Here is a 19,935-nt window from a genome sequence, read left to right as displayed (position 1 = left end):
CACTAAGGCTTTCCTGACTACTGTCTCTCCTCTAGACTTCTAAAAAGTTTTAAAGTGCAAAATCTGAGTTAATTTAGTTTCCATTTCTCTTCTTATCTTCCACTGAAGATAACAAAATGAAATCAATGCATGCATCACAGGGAATGAGTAGAAGCCAAGGCTGGTTGAACTGCAGATTGGGTCAGAAGAACCTGAACTATCAGGAATTGATTGAGTGAAACAAAGAGCCCTATTGAAATAATGTAAATGTTGCTGTTTTTAGGTGGCTACAGTGTCAATGGAGGATCTGGGGAAAATACTTATGGTCGGAAGTCGTTGGGGCAAGAGCTGAGGGTTAACAATGTGACCAGCCCTGAGTTCACCAGTATTCAGCATGGCAGTCGTGCGTTAGCCATCAAAGACATGAGGAAATCACAGGGTAAGGCTGGGTAAACTGGGGACAATCACACAAGCCTCTGCTGAGACATCTCCTAAATGCCTCTTTCTGTACCAGTGCCTTGCACCTGTGTGAGTTGGTTAGCTTACTGAGCTGAGAAACATGTGCAGGTGATAATTGTTTGCATTCCTTTTCCTGTGAACTGTTCCCTACCATGAATTCCCACAAGAAGGTTTTTAATACTTTTTAAAGGAGAATTCTCTTTAAATAAGATTAGAAGACTAGGTAAGATTTTAAAGAAAGGATTTTCCTGATTATAGTGGATACTGAATGTATAGTGGGCTCTTACTGCAGCAAGTCCTTGAACTCTAGGGTGAGGGTAGGGGTGTACATGGACTGGGCCCTTTTCTGAAGTTAAATACAGTTACTGCTTCTTGCTTTATAACACAAGCCTCACTCTATAGGTAAAATGTCTCGAAAATTCATAGGATTAGAGATAATGATCATTTTTTTTTGTAAAAGAGAAATTTATTGTGTTGGTAAAGCTGCTTAAGAAATCAAGATTTCTGATTTATACACTTTGTTGGATATAATTACTCTTTGTACATTTAGTTTATGACCATTTTTTCCCAGTGAGGGCTTTGTGTGTGTGTTAGGTGTATCTTGGTGAACATCTTTGTGTATATAGCTTTTTTTTGCATGCAGTTTTTAAAAAATTTCGATAAATTTTCTAAAGTGGAATGACTAGTCAAAGGCTATACTGTCTCATAAAAGTGTTTGAAGGGACTTCCTTCGTGGTCAAGTGGTTGGGACTCTGCGCTTTCATTGCAGGGGGCACGGGTTCAATCCCTGGCCAGGGAACTAAGATCCTGAATGCTGAGTGGTGCGGCCAAAAAAAAAAAAAAAAAAAAAAAACCAGTGTTTGAAGTCTTAGATTTAGGTATGATAGAGTTAGAAAGTGACTCTAAAGCTTATTTAGTCTAGATCTCCCTTGCAAGCTCAGAGTTAGGCAGTTTGCTAGGGGCAGAATTGTAAATAGACCTAGATTTCCTGACTAGTAACCTAAATACATTTTTAGCAGTCATCCTTACTGAAAATACTCTATAGGCTAGGGATGTTTAAAAATCTTATTCCTTCTCTCAGATGTTGTTATTTCTTTTATTATCAATTTTCCTTTCATTCATTAGAAATGAAACTGTCCGACCCTTTAATGTGGTTTGTGTCAATGTACATCGGTTAATTATGATAAATTGCACAGCTGAAAATTTAAAAAGAAAAATTTAGTATTTAAAGCCATCTTTATTAGTAGTGTTCAGCATTTTGAGCCTTCTTGCTTGTTCTTGTCATTAAAAAAGGGAAGAAAAGTTTTGATTTGCCACTTTCCTTGTGGCAGCATGCTTGCACATGGTAGGTGGTAATTAGACATTTGTTGAACTGAATATGAGATTGCAATTCACCAAAACTTTGTCCTAGGAAAATGATGATGATGTGAACAAGAGGCTCCCCTCCAGTGGGAGACCTAGGTGAGAAGTAGAAGCCTGAAACCTGTTTCTGCCTGATAGAGACTTTATCCCTAACCTGTTGAAATTTCTTACCTATGCTCTTTACCTAGATGTTGAAAACAGTTTGGAACAGATTCGAAGAGAATAATTTCTAAGCCTTTCTTTTTTCTCTGTCAGTTGGTCCTCTGGAATGAGGTGTTTGCGTATCTTTTTTTGAGGGTCTGCTGTGTGCCCACAGTCTGCTGGGGCTGGGTTTATAGTGATGAACAGAAGTGTTACAGGACCTACATTCATTGAGCTTGTATTGTCTGGTGGACTGTGATTTTTAATATACTTTAAAATATTTGGGCTGTAAAGTTTCTGTGCTGATTCATACTCAATGTTTATATTCACAGAGCGATCGATGTCTTATTCTGATGAGTCTCGACTGTCGAATCTTCTTCGGAGGATCACTCGGGAAGACGACAGAGACCGAAGACTGGCTACTGTAAAGCAGTTGAAAGAATTTATTCAGCAACCAGAAAATAAGCTGGTCAGTATAGTATGTTTGGAAATGTTGATAAGTTTCATTTTTCCATAGTTCAGTAGATAATGTTACCTAGAGTGGTTTAAGAAGGGAAAAGTTTTGCTTCCAAGGAAAAATAGTAGGGATTCCTTATTCCAGATTGATTTGGCCTGTATTATGATGGTCTAGAACTTAATGCCTCTAATGTGTGATTTCTATACAAATGTTAGATCCACATTGGTTCCTTCTGCAATAAAGTGCCTTTGACCTTTTACACATTTATTCTGTTGTCCTTGGAATTTTTTTTCTGTGTTCCAGGACAGAATATCTCTGTTTTTTATATGTGAAATTGGGGTAGGAGGTACATATTTTGTTCATGGGTAAGTTTGGTCTGGTGGCCAGGGCTAAATAAATGGAAAAATGCTTTAAAGAGTAAAGTACAGGAGGGAATTCCCTGGTTGCCTAGTGGTTAGGATTCTGGGCTTTCACTGCCATGGCCCGGGTTCAGTCCCTGGTCAGGGAGCTGAGATTCCACAAGCTGTGGGGCCTGGCCAACAAAAAAAGTAAAGTACGGGAGCAGTTACAAATTTCTTTACCCTCCAAGTTAATCTCCTAATGTTAAATTAAGAACTTGCTATGGGGCTTCCCTGGTGGCACAGTGGTTAAGAATCTGCCTGCCAATGCAGGGGACACGGGTTCGAGCCCTGGTCCGGGAACATCCCACATGCCGTTGAGCAACTAAGACCGTGCCCCACAGCTACTGAGCCTGCGCTCTAGAGCCTCCGAGCCACAACTACTGAGCCCACGTGCCACAACTACTGAAGCCCGAGTGCCTAGAGCCCGTACTTTGCAACAAGAGAAGCCACCACAATGAGAAGCCCGCGCACAGCAAAGAAGAGTAGCCCTGGCTTGCTGCAACTAGAGAAAGCCCCCACGCAGCAACAAAGCCCCAACACAGCCAAAATAAATAAATAATTAAAGAAAGAACTTGATATAGAACAAGAGAAAATTAGTGAAATGGTATAGTGAGTCAAATAACATTTGGTTCAAAGCAAGCTTCCTTCAACCCCCCTCCCCATTTTATTATGAAAAATTTCAAATACACAGCAAATTGAGAGAATTTTACAGTGAATATCATAGTGTCTAAGTTCTGTCATTAACACTTTATCGTATGACTTTATCATATATCTCTCTACCTCTTCCTCTATCCATCAGTCCATCTTTTGTTTTAAAAATGCATTTCAGAGTAAACGAAACAAGCTTTTTGAGTGTTTTTTTTTTTCCCCCCATTGATGATCATGGCTGTATATTTCCTATGGGTAAATTTCTTTCAGAGTCTGAAAGGAAACTTATGACACTCTTAACTTATGATATAATTGGGACCTGGGAATAAGAAAAGTAAGGTGTGGTCCAGTTATAATTTGGAGGGAAACACAAGTTAAAAAAAAATGTACATAGTGTTATTCTTAAAAGTATAGGAATCTGAAGTTTTTATTAATGTGTTTTTTTTAAGGTACTAGTTAAACAATTGGATAATATCTTGGTTGCTGTACATGATGTGCTTAATGAAAGGTAAGTAATTTAAAAGACTAAAATATATTTTTAGAGACTATTAAAAAGTGTACAAGAAGATAAACCCATTGGCTTCATTTATGAACATCTACTTAATGTTTCACTGGGTTCTCTTGTCATCTTTATTTGTGTAAAAGTAAACATTAATTACCACTGAATACAAACGGAATCCACTTGAAAGGGAGAGCCATTCTTTTTTTTTATTTTTTTAAATTTGTCAACATGACTGAATAATTGAGCATTGACTTGTAGAATGACATAAACCCTTAATGCAAGTGTGAGTGAATGCGATTAACTTTGTACACTAGAGCATTTGGAAACTGCTTAGAGAGTAGAGGTGAAAGGGAGCTCCCTTCTTTGGGCAACAGTGGATTCAGGCCATCTATTCTCTGAGGCTACTGGGGTTCTCCAAAGGTGTGTAGTCATTTCTTCATATGGTGATTCCCAAAGAATTGCAGTGTTGGAAAGCATCCAAAACTCATCTCAGCAGGTCACGAACATTACTGCTTTTTTTTTTTTTTTTTTTTTTTTTCCCCCCGGTATGCGGGCCTCACTGTTGTGGCCTCTCCCGTTGCGGAGCACAGGCTCCGGATGCGCAGGCTTAGCGGCCATGGCTCACAGGCCCAGCCGCTCCGCGGCATGTGGGATCTTCCCGGACCGGGGCACGAACCCGTGTCCCCTGCATCAGCAGGCGGACTCTCAACCACTGCACCACCAGGGAAGCCCCTTACTGCTTTTTGATGGTTTTATTTTATATAGTTTCTCATTAATATAATACTTAAATCAGTGTTGTCCTTTAAGTTTACTGTATTTAACTATTACCATTGCGTATTTTATAGTCCTTACATGTTGAATATTACCAAGTATATAATTATATAGTGTGTTTTATCTGATCACTTGTTGCTGCCCTCTTCTGCGAATCAATTAATGTAGTTTGAAATGGAATTTGAAGTCTGAATTTTAGTATTTCTAAGCCTTTCCTTACTGTTTGTAAATAATTGATTCTATAAAAGAAAATCTAAAGTCTTAACAAAGGTACTTTTGGCATTGCAGGAGACAGAATAGAGAGAATATTTAAGGTGGATAAAATTTCAACCTTTTGTGTAGTTTGAATAAAAATTATAAAATCATTTAAGACATTATTGTAAGATGTGTCATTCTTGTCATCTTTGAAAGCTTAAGCTTTTTGTGTGTTTTGTTTTGTTTGCATTAAAATAAACACAGTAGCAAATTGCTTCAGGAGTTGAGACAGGAGGGAGCTTGCTGTCTTGGCCTTCTTTGTGCTTCTCTGAGCTATGAGGCTGAGAAGATCTTCAAATGGATTTTTAGCAAATTTAGCTCATCTGCAAAAGATGAAGTTAAACTCCTCTACTTATGTGCCACCTACAAAGCACTAGAGACTGTAGGAGAAAAGAAAGCCTTTTCATCCGTAATGCAGGTAAGAATGGAGGGTTGGGGGGAATGATGATGTGCTTGGGAAGAAAGTTGTCCTTAACACACATCCTTGAAGGGGAGCTGGAAGAAAGGAAACTTAGAATAGGGGTTATCTACTGATTGATATATGATGTAAATAAAACTCTTTCTGAATTTGAGTAAACGATACACATTAAAGGTAGATTTAAAATAAGTTATTTAAAAAATTTTGTCTTTTTGCTTTTTAGAAGCTTTCTTTTGAATTTGCGTAGTACTAGGATCATTTACAGATTTGAAAATAGGAGCTCCATGAGGAAAGCCACGTAGAAGGGGGCTTCACATTTTTTGAGGGAGATAAAAACTAAACACCACAACTTATTTTGGGCCTAAAGTTTTGATAATATGTCAAAAATTCTTATTCCTAGTGATATAAAAGAAATAATTGTGTGTCTGAATTACTATTGTTTTTTTTTTTTGGCTGTGTTGGGTCTTTGTTGCTGCACGTGGGCTTTCTCTAGCTGCGGCGAGTGGGGGCTACTCTTCGTTGCTGAGCGCGGGCTTCTCATTGCAGTGGCTTCTCTTGTTGCGGAGCACGGGCTCTAGGTGCGCAGGCTTCAGTAGTTGTGGTGCATGGGCTCTAGAGCACAGGCTCAGTAGTTGTGGCGCATGGGCTTAGTTGTTCTGTGGCATGTGCCCGGATCAGGGATCGAACCTGTGTTCCCTGCATTGGCAGGCGGATTCTTAACCACTGCACCACCAGGGAAGTCCCTGTATCTGAATTATTAAAAGATCATTCCCAATTTAATTTTAAGCAGAGTTATAAGTAATTAAATTTTTGTTGAGCTAATGTTTTTTAAAATTTAGGATGTGGTGTCTTTAGAATGTTTGATATCTTTATTTATTTTGCTTTTTTAATTAAACAATTCATGATATGTTTTATTTTGGTTAATTATTTTTAAAAAACATGAGAGGGCTTCCCTGGTGGCGCAGTGGTTGAGAATCTGCCTGCCAATGCAGGGGACACGGGTTCAATCCCTGGTCTGGGAAGATCCCACATGCCGCAGAGCAGCTGGGCCTGTGAGCCACAACTACTGAGCCTGCGCGTCTGGAGCCTGTGCTCCGGAACAAGAGAGGCCGTGACAGCGAGAGGCCTGCGCACTGCGATGAAGAGTGGCCCCCGCTTGCCACAGCTAGAGAAAGCCCTCGCACAGAAACGAAGACCCAACACAGCCAAAAATAAATAAATAAATTTATTAAAAAAAAAAAAAAACATGAGAAATCTATTCTGTCTTTAAAAATTTTATTTTTATTTGATTATAGAGGTTGTAAAAAATTTTGGAAAAGATTCAGAAAATAATTTGTAACTAACCAGCATAACACCAAATTTGGCTTATTCTGCATACAGTTTTCATATTATGAACATTTCCCCAAGTATTTATTTTGAAAAATTTTAAATCCACAGGAAAACAGATGGGCTGGTACATTAAACACCCATATATCTTTTACCTAGATCTGTCACTTATTAACATTTTGCTGCAGTTGTTTTGTTTCTACACAGACACAGAGACACGATTTTTTTTTTTTTTTTTTTTTTTTTTTTTTGCGGTACACGGGCCTCTCACTGTTGTGGCCTCTTCCGTTGCGGAGCACAGACTCCGGACGCGCAGGCTCAGCGGCCATGGCTCACGGGCCCGGCCGCTTCGTGGTGTGTGGGATCTTCCCGGACCGGGGCACGAATCTGTGTCCCCTGCATCGGCAGGCGGACTCTCAACCACTGCGCCAGCAGGGAAGCCCAAGACATGATTTTTTGGTTGAACTATTTGAAAATAAATTCCACACATCATGATGGTTTATCCTGTGATACTTCAGCATGCCTCTCCTAAGATTAAGGCTAATCTCATATATAACAACATTATAATCATACGTAAGAAAATTAATTTTGTCACATAAGACAATCCATGTTCAAATTTTGTAGCTGCCGCTAAGATGTCTATAACTTTTGTCTTACCCAGGATTCCATCAAGGTTCATGTATTGATGAATCTTTAATCTCTTGAAGACGGTGGTGTGCCTCTTTAACCTCTTAAGTAGAACAATTCTCTGCACCCTTTTTTGTCCCTTTTATTTTGTAGAATGTTCTACGTTTTGGGCTTGTCTGATTATTCCTTCCTGATTCGATTCAGTTCATATATTTTGGTCACGAATACTTCATGGGTTCATACTTAGTGTTGTATCACACTAGCAGGCATATAACTTCAGGTTCACATAACTCTTAGATGAAGAGTTTCATCACCTGGTTAAGGTGATAACCAACCAGATCTTTCCATTGTGAAGGCTTATTTTTCTCCCTTTGTAATTAGTGAGTAATGTGGGCATGATACTGTGAGACCTCCTGAATATCCTGTTTTTTTTCATAATATTTCACTTGATTATAGCATTCATTCATATTCTGTGCATTGTATAGATTATAGCATTGGCTATTGCAAAATGATGGTTTTCTAATTCTAGCATTTCTTCTATACTTTTAACATTATTCTTTTGTAGAGAAGAGCTTTCCTTTTGGGGAAAAAATTGGTTTTAACAAAAAAAGATTTTAGCTGCAAAATATTCTATAGGTAGTATGCCATATATTTATTTTAAAAATATATGTAGTAGTAACATGAGCCTGCGTGTCATTCTTGTGTTGGGACCATGCTAACCTTCTTTAAATCATTCCAATTTGAAGCAAGTACTAATATCTTAAAGTATAAATCGTACAACATCTACTCTGTTTTGAATTGGAAAATAATTTTGGTACTTTAAAGACAAGTTTCCCAAGCACATCTTAGTTTTTGTACTTGAAATTTTAATCACACCCATGGTTTTGAAGAGAGCACTTACGAACAATGTAAACATGTTACTTAGGAATAATGTTAACAGATGTTAAACGAGGGGAAAACAGTGGATTGAAATGTTTTCAACTTTTTTGGGAACTAAAACTATAGAATTTATTTTCTTTGATATAGTCAGTTTTGGCTATAGTCGCTATTAAATAATGAACCTAATTTGCTTGTTTTCTCCCTGTTTTATTAAATGTTCACGGTTTGTAACTTTTATTTTTTAGCTTGTAATGACCAGCCTGCAGTCCATTCTTGAAAATGTGGATACACCAGAATTACTTTGCAAATGTGTTAAGTGCATTCTTTTGGTAGCTCGATGTTACCCTCATATTTTCAGCACTAATTTTAGGGTGAGTTCCCCACCCCCTCTTTTCAGATGATGGGGTAAGGGATTGGCTGCATGTATGAGGACCTGGGGAATTAGATAGAAAACAAAGTTTCTCCTCCTTCGAGTATAATTGGTTTTAAGGTCCAGGATTGAATGATGCAATAATGTAGTTTTATAAAAAATACCATGTGTACTTGCTAACACTAATACCTTAAGATACTTAAAGAAAGAAATATTTTCATCAGTGTCATAAAGAAAGCTCCATTATTCTCCTGCCCTGCCCCTCCCAACCCCCCTTTAACGTATAATGTCAAGAAGGTAGGACGTAAGATGTTCTAGGTTCTCTTACTTTGAAATGGTCCACAGGCTGGAATAGCAATAACACCTTAAAATGATTAGTCCCCTTCTCTCTGTCTCCATCCAGGATACAGTTGACATATTAGTCGGATGGCATATAGATCATACTCAGAAACCTTCGCTTACACAGCAGGTGTCTGGTGAGTCGTTCAGCATATACCAGTCATTTAAATATTGTGGGAAGGAGTGTTCGTTTCTTAAAGACCAGCTGTTAACACTACTTTTTTGATAAGGCAAGAAAAATAATTGCTTCAGAGGATACTTTGGTGAAGATTACTTGTTAGCTAAATTTATCTATTAAAAGGAAAAATGTGTACTTTTGTAGTAGGTAGGGAGAGTAAATACAGATTGTAGTGTTGCACCTGTGAGTAAGGACTTTATCTCAAGTCATTTGCTGCGGGTGCTGGTGGTAGGAGATACCACAGTGGCAGTACCCTGAAGGGTAGAAAGGAAGATCCTGGATATTCGTGATTTATTGTTTTTCTATTGATTAAACAAATGGATTAATTTGGAGGATTGTCATAAATGATAAAGAAAAAATTTTTTTTTCCGAGTTAAATGAATGACTAATATGACTCACTTGGACATTTCAGCTTGTTCCAGGTGCTGTAATTTCTCATAGCTTATTTGGTGAAATAAACTTCTGAAATTAAGATATACAGGTGAGAGTAGTTCTCTCAGTTCCACTGGCAAGTGGTCCCATTTCCCCTGGGGGGATGAGTGTACACTTTTGGTGGCCAGGTGTGGCCCTGGAGAAGAAAGCCAAGGTGGCCGTAGATTGGCACATTTTAGTTTAAGTCCTGTGTGTAGTGACAGTATGGATACTGAATCTACTTATTAAAAATAAAGGGCATGAGATTATATTTTAATTTCTGGAGAATTTTCATTTCTGTAGCATTAAAAGAGGTAGTGATTAATCATTAGTATATTAAACAGTTTACAGGGAATTCCCTGGTGGTCCAGTGCGTAGGACTCTGCGCTTCCATTGCGGGGGCCCGGGTTCAGTTCCTGGTCGGGGAAATAATATCCCGCAAGCCGCGCAGCACGCAGCACGGCCCCAAACAAACAAAAAACAGTTTACAGTCCTAATTTTATGATATAAGGCATGTTTCAAGAGTGGGCAACTTGAAAACCAGATGCCTTTTAAAAGAATTCTCTTAAATATTTTTTTAACTTGGACTTAAAATTTTTTTCTACTCTTCCAAAATTTCTTGTATGATTCCTAGGGTGGTTGCAGAGTTTGGAGCCATTCTGGGTAGCTGATCTTGCATTTTCTACCACTCTTCTTGGTCAGTTTCTAGAGGACATGGAGGCATATGCTGAGGTGAGTATATAAAAAATGAAGTTATTTCCTAAAATTTCAGGTAAGAAAAAAGCAAAAACAAAAATCTAAAGCAGTGCTAGATTTATTTTAAAACAATTCAGATCACCTGACATTTAAGCAAAAATTATGAGACCATTGCAATATTTTAATTATTTTTAGATGTTTTTAAGTTGCCAGCAGAATTACCAGAAAGATAGAAAAATTGCACGCCTAATTTCCCAAAGCTTGAAATAATCTTGGTGGCTGTTAGTTTCCTGAAGACATTTTCTTCAGTTGTTTCTTATTTTTTGTTATGAAAAAGGTGAATTGATATTGTATAAAAGCCCTTAAAGGCTTTTCTCTTACTTGTATTGGCAATCTTGGATCATGCTTTGGAGGACAGGGCTTGGCTTCAGCCACCTTTGAGTATGGTACCTTTAATACTGCTGTTGAAGTGTCTATTACTGGTTCTTGGATTTCCTGGCCACTGTCCTGACTTAAACCTGCCATCTTAGTGTTTCTTCCCTACTCAGCTGGTAATTACCAAGATTCTTGTTTGGTGGTCAAGGCTTCCATAAAGATTCAGCTTCATCTTTTCTTTATACTTTTGCTACTTCTACCAAACAGTTACTTCACTACTTTTAACTGTACCAATCTATCTGCTCCCTTTCAGAGAAAAGTGAGGGACTATTTTGCTTCCACATGTTTCTTTACCCCTACGCCTAGGATGTCTTGGTTCCTAGCGCACCTTTAAAGCTGATCTGCTTCTGATAAGCCACCCATTCTAGTTTGTAGAGACTTCCCTTTGCTATCCCTAAGATTTAATTCTCTTTGATTATTTTGGTGCTTAATTATGGTATATGTTGGTTCTAGTTCCCCATTTTTTGCTAATCTTTTCCTTTGAATATGTCTAATTTCCTCAGCTAGCTTATAAATCTGTAAGCTAGGTCTTCTAAGGTCTTAAAATTTTTTAAACCAACCTCCTCTAAACTCCCCCAACCCCCCTTGCTCTTCATGTGACTAATATTGGCATAGTATACTGTTGACTTGAGTGGCTCAAAGAATCTATTGAGGTTAATATTTGCTTATTTAAATAATTAGAGAAGCAAAATCTACTTTTATATTTAGATTCATGTTTCCTTTTCTCATAAGCCGAAATTCCTCTTTATTTGTAAAAATGTATTATAAAGTTAATTGATTTAAAAATTGGGAGTTGTTTTTTGTTTTTTAAACAATGTCTTACTTAAATAAGAATGCTGTTGAATTCCCATCTAGGACCTCAGCCATGTGGCCTCTGGGGAGTCAGTGGATGAAGATGTTCCACCTCCATCCGTGTCCTTACCAAAGTTGGCAGCGCTTCTCCGGGTATTCAGTACTGTGGTGAGGAGCATTGGGGAACGTTTCAGCCCAATTCGGGGTCCTCCAATTACTGAGGCATACGTAACAGATGTAAGTTTTAGTAGTCTTTAGTATCATTCAACAAAAATTGTCTTTTCTTTTACATGCTTCTGTTTACCTAGTGAGCTATGTTATTAATCCCTCATTTGTTTAGCATGTGTGTAGGTGTCTGGCCACTTTCTTAAATAGCCAGAAAAGTAGGGAATTCTATATCTTACTCCCCTCACCCCCCAACCTGATGAAAAAAAGTCCACTGAATTTTTAAATGCCTATGAACTTTTCTTTTTTTGCGGTACGCGGGCCTCTCACTGTTGTGACCTCTCCCGTTGCGGAGCACAGGCTCCAGACGCGTAGGCTCAGTGGCCATGGCTCACGGGCCCAGCCGCTCCGCGTCATGTGGGATCTTCCCAGACCAGGGCACGAACCCGTGTCCCCTGAATCGACAGGCGGACTCTCAACCACTGCGCCACCAGGGAAGCCCTGAACTTTTCTTTTAGGAGATTCTCTGTAGGTTCATTTATTCTTGTTTTTAATATGAATTTAAAAATCTTATTCTTTAGTTTTTTAATAATACTGAGTTTTGCTTTAAAATTATTGTGTCTCCTTTTAGTTTTTCAGCATACTAAGAATAACTCAACAGAGAAGGCCTCGAAAAGTAATTTTCTCTAAGCATGACAGTATGAAACTTGATAGCCTGACATCAAAGGATATAAGATATAAGAACTTAAACTATGTAATAGCCTGAGACCAATTATAAGACGTAGCTAGATTGCCACATTTCAGCAGCCCCAGACATCAGCTGCACTGTATTACAGTCCAGTGAGTGGTTCAGTGTAATGGATGTGAGAAGTGAACCCCCATCATTATATTTTGCTTGAATAAGAAGGGAGAAGAAACCTGTGTGATAAAGTCATAAAAGATTTAACCTAAATGATTAAAATTTTACTGCTAGTATAAAATTCTAGCTTTTATGAGCATTTACTTTTGTTCAACACTTTGCTAGATAAAATAGGACATTAATTATATATGTAATTCTTGGTACAAGTTAATCGTGTATTTGAGCAGAAATGTCCTGAAGATAATTAAAACCAGCATGTTAATATTTTAAAACTGATCCAAGTGGTTTAATATCTTTATTTTCACTGTCTAAAAGATGGGTGGTTGATGACTTTGTCAGTGTTGAAATAAAAGCAGTTAACTCAGATATAAAACAAAAGGACAGGAATGTATCATTTTCCAGGATAGTTCTATATTAGATGTACTCTTTTATGAAGGTCTTTTAGGTCTTTGCCAAAAATGGTCTTTTAGGCCTTTTAAATCTGTATGCAGATTTACAAAAAAATCCTATATGTAGTGGTTGTTGAATATTACAGAAAAATTTGAGAAATATTTTTCTGTATTTGTTTTTCTGTACTTGTTTTTTCCTAAGTTATTTTTATTAGAAATGTAGTACATTGACCACTATAGTTTACTGGGTTTTTTTTGGGCTGGAAATGATAAGATTTTCATAATCCTCAAATAGGTATTATATGTTATGAATGAGAATATTTATATTTATCTTTACATAGGGACCATCAGTACATGCATGAACTTTCATAAGCTAAAGCTATTTTGGATATTTAGTTTCAAAAGATTGATTAAAAGTCCAAGCGCTAGATTACGGAAAGTTATTCTCACGGCAGGATATTCCCATGTTGTTAATACTGTTACTGTTCTAAGTTCTGGTGTATTTCATGATTATTATGAAGATTCTGAACTTCAACCATTTAGTGACTGGTGGGGGGATAGGAATTGGGTATAAGGGAAATAGAGTATGGCAAATTCCATTCCTGTCACAATAGTACTTTAGAATACTTAGGCAATATCCTTTTTGTGTATTATACCAGAGATACCCTTATTATTATTCAGCCACTGAGAACTAGAATATTAAGAGACTACTGACAAGGCAGGCAGTTAATTTTCAGTTGAAACTGCATTAAATAGAAAATATTTCTTGCTCTGTGGAAGAATATGAGTTTTTTTTTTAAAGCTGCTTGTTTTCCCCATTGCAGGTTCTGTACAGAGTAATGAGATGTGTGACGGCTGCAAACCAGGTGTTTTTTTCTGAGGCTGTGTTGACAGCTGCTAATGAGTGTGTTGGTGTTTTGCTCGGCAGCTTGGATCCTAGCATGACTATACATTGTGACATGGTTATTACATATGGATTAGATCAACTGGAGAATTGCCAGACTTCTGGTACAGATTATATCATCTCAGTCTTGAATTTACTCACATTGGTATGTGAATTCTTTTTTGTTTAATATGTTTATTCAGGCCCTTAAATTTAAATTGATGCAGAAGAAATTAAGCCCTTGTTTGTTTGTGGTTTTTTGCATTAATTAGTCTTATCTATATAATCTAGTTTGTTTTTGCTCTAGTATCTGTGTACTTTTAGTATTTGAGAGCTCATCTCAGTGTAGCTTTACCTTTTTTTTTGGATGAAATATCATCCTTCACATGAGACTATCTAGCACTCCTGGTAAATACTATGTAGAGAAGATACTTGATAGCTATTTTGAAAGACCCTGTTATGTTTTGTTTCTGAAGCATGAAAACTTTGATAGTTTTTATTCTTTTCTTAATCATAAATATACCCCCTCTCTCCACCTTTTATTATGGACCTTTTGAAGTATATTAAAAAAAAAAAGTAGAGTAGTATAATGAATCTCTGCATACTAAATACTCAGTTTCTATAATTAGAAGCACATGGCCCATCTGGTTTCATCTAGGCCTCCTACTCTCTGCCTCCTCCTTGCTATCCCTGCATCCCCAACTGGATTATTTCAAAGCAAATTCTAGGTGACATTCTGCTAAACATTTCTGCCATAGTTACACTTCCCTTTGCCAATGTGAAAAAAAACCCATGTTTAAGTGTAAATACATGTATCCTATTTCGGTATCTAAACATTTTAATGTCACAATGTTAAGGCCTAAACCTATAGCTTAGATATATTACTTTTTTCTTTAATAGATTATTTTTCAGAGCAGTTTTTAGGTTTACAGAAAAATTAAGCAGAATGTACAGAGTTCCCATATAACCTCTTCCCCCAATAGTTTCCTCTATTACTATTATTAATATCTTGTTTTAGTGTGGTACTTTTATTACAACTGATGAGCCAAATTGAGACATCATTATTAATTAAAGTCCATAGTTTACTTTAGGGTTCACTCTCTGTATTGTACATTATATGGATTTTGACAAATGTATAATGCCATTTATTCACCATTATAGTATCATGCAGAAGGGTTTCAGTGCCCTAAAAATCCCTTGTGTTCCCCCTATTCTCTCCCCTCTTCTGGCTGGCAACCACTGATCTTTTTACTGCCTCTGTAGTTTTTGTTTGTTTGTTTTAATTTAATTTATTTATTTTTGGCTGCACTGGGTCTTCGTTGCTGTGCACGGGCTTCTCATTGTGGTGGCTTGTCTTGTTGTGGAGCATGGACTCTAGGCACGCGGGCTTCAGTGGTTGTGGCACATGGGCTCATTAGTTGTGACTCGCGGGCTCTAGAGTGCAGGCTCAGTAGTTGTGGCGCACGGGCTTAGTTGCTTGGCGGCATGTGGGATCTTCCCGGACCAGGGCTCGAACCCATGTCCCCTGCATTGGCAGGCGGATTCTTAACCACTGCGCCACCAGGGAAGCCCCTATAGTTTTGCCTTTTCCAGAGTGTCATACAGTTAGAATCATACAGTATGCAGCCTTTTCATATTGTTTTTTTTTTCCCTTAGAAATGTGCATTTAAGATTCCTCCATGTTCTTTTGTGAATTGATAGCTCATTTCTTATTTTATTCTTTTAGATTGTTGAACAGATAAATACAAAACTGCCATCATCATTTGTAGAAAAACTATTTATACCATCATCTAAACTACTGTTTTTGCGTTATCATAAAGAAAAAGAGGTAAGTGATTCATTGATCAGACTTTTGATAAACTTAGGTCATTGAAGAGTTTGACTCATGTTCCTTAGTAGGCTACATAAATGAAATCGAAATGATAAATATTTGATTTAGAATAAAGAAATTATAATGATTCACTTAACTTAATATTTGATTTTCGTACTGTATACCTTGATGAATGATATGCAGATAGTTTTTTCAGATTTTATTAAATTTGTTTTATTAAAATGTCATGTGTATGTTGTAAATAAAACTTCATCGTTAGCTTCTTAACTGACTCCCAGTCAAAGCCACTATAGACTTTCTAAGTAGATGTAGGAAAACCTATCTTAATAAAATGCTGTTTGTATGTGTTTTGATACTGGCTTGAAAAAAAAAAGGACTTTTAAGAAATTTCACATTGTCATTTTTAATTTAGAGGACCCTTTCATAAAATAAAGCTTTATAGATTTTAAGATGCTTACTGATACTATGTAGGTTTCCTAAATTGCTTTTTTAAAAATTAAGGTCTTTGGTGTTTTGGACAGTAAATTTATCAGTCTTAAACTGATTTGCATCATCACCATTATGCAGATAGTAATATACTTTCCATTTAATTATCACTTTCCTGAATTCTTTTTTTAAGGTTGTTGCTGTAGCCCATGCTGTTTATCAGGCAGTGCTCGGCCTGAAGAATATTCCTGTTCTGGAGACTGCCTATAAATTAATTTTGGGAGAAATGACTTGTGCCCTAAACAACCTGTTACATAGTCTGCAGCTTCCTGATGCCTGTTCCGAAATAAAACATGAGGCTTTTAAGAATCATGCATTCAATGTAGACAATGCAAAATTTGTAGTTATATTTGACCTCAGTGCTCTGACTACAATTGGAAATGCTAAAAACTCACTGATTGGGGTGAGTATTTACTTGTAATGACTTTGTTTTATCCCATTTCAGCCTCTTCTTATTGCATGTTTACATATTTCATTTACCTATCAAGGGAGTGTGTCTACAGAATCACATAGATCAAACGGCCATATTTTGGACATGCCTGGATAATTAAAATTGACGGGAATATTTTCTTGCCATTATGTTTAGCTCTTGCTTTCCTTGATAAGTTTTTTATATTTGTTTTATTTTTTACAAAATGTATTTTAATGCTTTCTCCTATTTACTCTAGCCTGCTTTTAGAAAAATTGTCAACATTTTCCACAGGGCAAGTTTGTATAGTTCTTTTAATATGCAACCCCTTCTTCCCCTGGTACTCTTTTCCTTCTTCCCACTAGAGTTAGTGCTTCCATATGGTCCTTATTTTTTGACCACCTGCTTTTCTCTAGGAACATTCATACATTCTTTTGGAAAAAGAATAAAGATTTTATTCCTGTAAGAAATTTGAAATGACCATGCTTTTCATTTATAATTATTGCTGTGGTTAGTATATTTCTCCCTCCTATTGGACCTTGCAGGATTGAAAAACATTATTTATAATGAAAAGTAATGGGATATAATTAAGGGGATAATGTAGTCTAAGAGAGAAGGGAGGGAAGAGTCAAGATTTGATGTTTATATTTGCATGCTTTCCATATTGTTAGATCAGATGGCCCTGTGTCCCTCCATAGCTGCTCTTTCCCTCACTGCTAGGCTGTGGTAGACTCTTCCTTTCTTTGCATTCTAAAATTTGGTTGTTGAGAAATTCACATTGTGCTCAGATTTGAGGTTTACATCCTGCACTCTGGAAACGAGAGGGAGTGGGGACAGGGCAGTCAGGTGGAAAGGAGTATCTTAGCAATGGAAAGAAAGGGAAGGATGGAAAAGGCTTAGAGTGGCAGGGTGTGCCTTTTTTCTTACTGGACAGGGCAACTTGCCATTTGAAGTACATGGAAAACTGAGGAAATACGATCTACTGCACTGAAGGGTGCAAGGGCTTTGTTTAGACCAAGGATCAGCAAATTACAGTCCATGGACCAAATCTAGCCCACTACGTGTTGTTGTTTTCTTTCTTTTTTAAAAAAAATATTGAGATATAATTCACATACATTATAATACTCATTTAAAGTATGCAATTCAGTGATTTTTAGTATACTCACAGAATTGTGCAACCATCACCAAACATCACCTCTTTTTGTAAAGAATTTTTATTGGAACATAGCCACTTTCATTCCTCTTTTTTTGTCTGTAACTTTTCTCTCTGCAGTGGCAGAGTTGAGGAGTTGGACGTTGTACCAGAGGTGTCATGTGGCCTGCAAAGGCTGAGATATTTACTCTCATCTTCACAAGAAATATTTGCTGATCCCAGGTTTAGTGTACTAGCTTGTTTCCAAATTTAAATCTGTCAATTTTAATTTTTAAAAATGTGTAGACATATTTTGAAGGATAAACTTTTTGTATGCTCATGTATGTCTTGGAGGAGCCATACATTTACTTTCTTTTGTACGTCATCAGATGTGGGCGCTGTCTCCAACTGTCTTTGCACTCCTTAGTAAGAATCTGATGATTGTGCATGGCGACCTGGCTGTTCACTTCCCTGCCATTCAGTACGCAGTGCTCTACACATTGTATTCTCACTGTACCAGGTAATGTGTTTACATATACTTCTTAAGAAAAGAAAATTTATTTTTAAAAGGGAAGATGGGCCCTTTAGAGTATACATTTATTTTATAAGTTTATTTTATTTTATAAATTTATTTATTTATTTTTGGCTGTTTTGGGTCTTCATTGCTGTGTGTGGGCTTTCTCTAGTGGCGAGCCAGGGCTACTCTTCGTTGTGAGTGGGCTTCTCATTGTGGTGGCTTCTCTTGTTGCAGAGCACGGGCTTCAGAAGTTGTGGCACTCGGGCTCAGTAGTTGTGGCTCGTGGGCTCTAGAGCGCAGGCTCAGTAGTTGTGGGGCAAGGGCTTAGTTGCTCTGTGGCATGCGGGATCTTCCCCGACCAGGGATCGAACCCATGTCCCCTGCATTGGCAGGCGGATTCTTAACCACTGTGCCACGAAGGAAGTCCCTAGAGTACATTTTAAAAAATATGTATTGGCTTAACTTTGGAATTGCCTTTTTTTTTTAAATGAGAGATGAAAAGATGATCCAAATTTTGTCTTCCAGGCATGACCACTTTATATCTAGTAGTCTTAGTTCCTCGTCCCCATCCTTGTTTGATGGAGCGGTGATTAGTACTGTAACTACAGCTACAAAAAAACATTTCTCAATTATATTAAATCTCCTGGGAATATTGCTTAAGAAAGATAATCTTAACCAGGACACAAGGTAACTAATACTTATAATATTGTTTCTAACTTTTGTTAACTTGGCTTCATAATTTGAGAAAAAGAAATGAAGACTGTCATTTGAATGGGTAGAGCAACTTCTTCATTATGAAACACTTTAAATTTTTGTTTTATTATTTAATCTAGAATTTCTGGTTCTTTCCTGAAAGAATTACATGAAACCTCCCCTTCCTGCAATATTTTATAGATGAATGTATTTATAGAGATTTAAAAATATTTTTTGCTACAATTTATGCTAGTTTGGGGAGATTTTCTTAAAAGACAGTTTTGCCAAAGGAATTTCTATAGTTTTAGTATTTGTTTCTTATCGCTTGAGGTATTTAAAAGACCAAAAGAAAACTAATGTAAAAAGAATAGGTTTTTCAAGTTGTTTTTCTATTTTTTTTTTAATGTGAAATCAACTGTATATTTTGTGTTTCAGGAAACTATTAATGACCTGGGCTTTGGAAGTGGCTGTTTTAATGAGGAAGTCTGAAACATATGCACCTTTATTCTCTCTTCCATCTTTCCATAAATTTTGCAAAGGCCTTTTAGCCAACAGTAAGAATCTGAGATTATTTAATTATGTTAATCAGTGCTTAAAAGAGATCTTTGTTAATGGCAGATAGTCACTTGAGTGCTTTTCATGACTGGAAATGTATCATCCCCATTTTAATGACAAATGCATAATCTGTCTTAATTTTTTTGCCATTCTTAATATGTGAAAAACAAGTTGTTTTTAAGTGATTGTCACATTTTTAAGCTTATGTGATTGTTTATACATTCCATGTACTTTTAAAGTTTCCTTCAGAGAAAGGTTTGGGTGAAGACTAGTCACCCTGAGTGGGTTTTGTTGAGAGTGTCATTTTCCCAAATGTTACTGCCAGTGATGGTTCCAGGCAGGAGCAGCCCCTCATCCATAGTAGTCACTCATTGTTTATTGAAATGAATGGGTTCAGAAAATTATGACATAGTGGCATATAATTTCTTCTGGCAAGCTGAAAGTGTCTTTAAATTTTTGATAGCTCTTGTCGAAGATGTGAATATCTGTCTACAAGCATGCAGCAGTCTACATGCTTTGTCCTCTTCCTTACCAGACGATCTTTTACAGAGGTATGCATTAAAGATCCAA

At 37.0% G+C, this 19,935-nt stretch overlaps 1 protein-coding gene and 1 non-coding gene across 4 annotated transcripts in view; one reads left to right on the top strand and one right to left on the bottom strand.

Annotated features, from left to right (window-relative positions):
• SMG1 (SMG1 nonsense mediated mRNA decay associated PI3K related kinase) overlaps positions 1 to 19,935 on the top strand; it is a 100,014-nt gene that overhangs the window by 26,436 nt on the left and 53,643 nt on the right. For 2 of the 3 annotated variants that reach the window (XM_024123658.3, XM_007126462.4), the window contains exons 3-17: positions 263 to 418; positions 2,274 to 2,410; positions 3,897 to 3,955; positions 5,180 to 5,393; positions 8,471 to 8,596; positions 8,999 to 9,071; positions 10,158 to 10,255; positions 11,510 to 11,683; positions 13,684 to 13,908; positions 15,469 to 15,570; positions 16,193 to 16,462; positions 17,990 to 18,120; positions 18,643 to 18,804; positions 19,246 to 19,364; positions 19,829 to 19,916. In XM_024123658.3, coding sequence (XP_023979426.2) covers positions 263 to 418; positions 2,274 to 2,410; positions 3,897 to 3,955; positions 5,180 to 5,393; positions 8,471 to 8,596; positions 8,999 to 9,071; positions 10,158 to 10,255; positions 11,510 to 11,683; positions 13,684 to 13,908; positions 15,469 to 15,570; positions 16,193 to 16,462; positions 17,990 to 18,120; positions 18,643 to 18,804; positions 19,246 to 19,364; positions 19,829 to 19,916 — 2,134 coding nt within the window. The remainder of the gene's footprint in view (positions 1 to 262; positions 419 to 2,273; positions 2,411 to 3,896; positions 3,956 to 5,179; positions 5,394 to 8,470; positions 8,597 to 8,998; positions 9,072 to 10,157; positions 10,256 to 11,509; positions 11,684 to 13,683; positions 13,909 to 15,468; positions 15,571 to 16,192; positions 16,463 to 17,989; positions 18,121 to 18,642; positions 18,805 to 19,245; positions 19,365 to 19,828; positions 19,917 to 19,935) is intronic. The other variant, XM_024123659.3, reaches the window with a different exon arrangement.
• On the bottom strand, positions 8,008 to 8,114 carry LOC112064870 (U6 spliceosomal RNA). The gene has a single exon (XR_002891724.1). It is a non-coding gene; the product is annotated as a U6 spliceosomal RNA (small nuclear RNA).

Source organism: Physeter macrocephalus, chromosome 14 (assembly GCF_002837175.3).
Source record: "Physeter macrocephalus isolate SW-GA chromosome 14, ASM283717v5, whole genome shotgun sequence".
Taxonomy (NCBI): domain Eukaryota; kingdom Metazoa; phylum Chordata; class Mammalia; order Artiodactyla; family Physeteridae; genus Physeter; species Physeter macrocephalus.
Note: the sequence above shows the minus strand (reverse complement) of the source record. Positions and strands in the feature narration are given on the sequence as shown.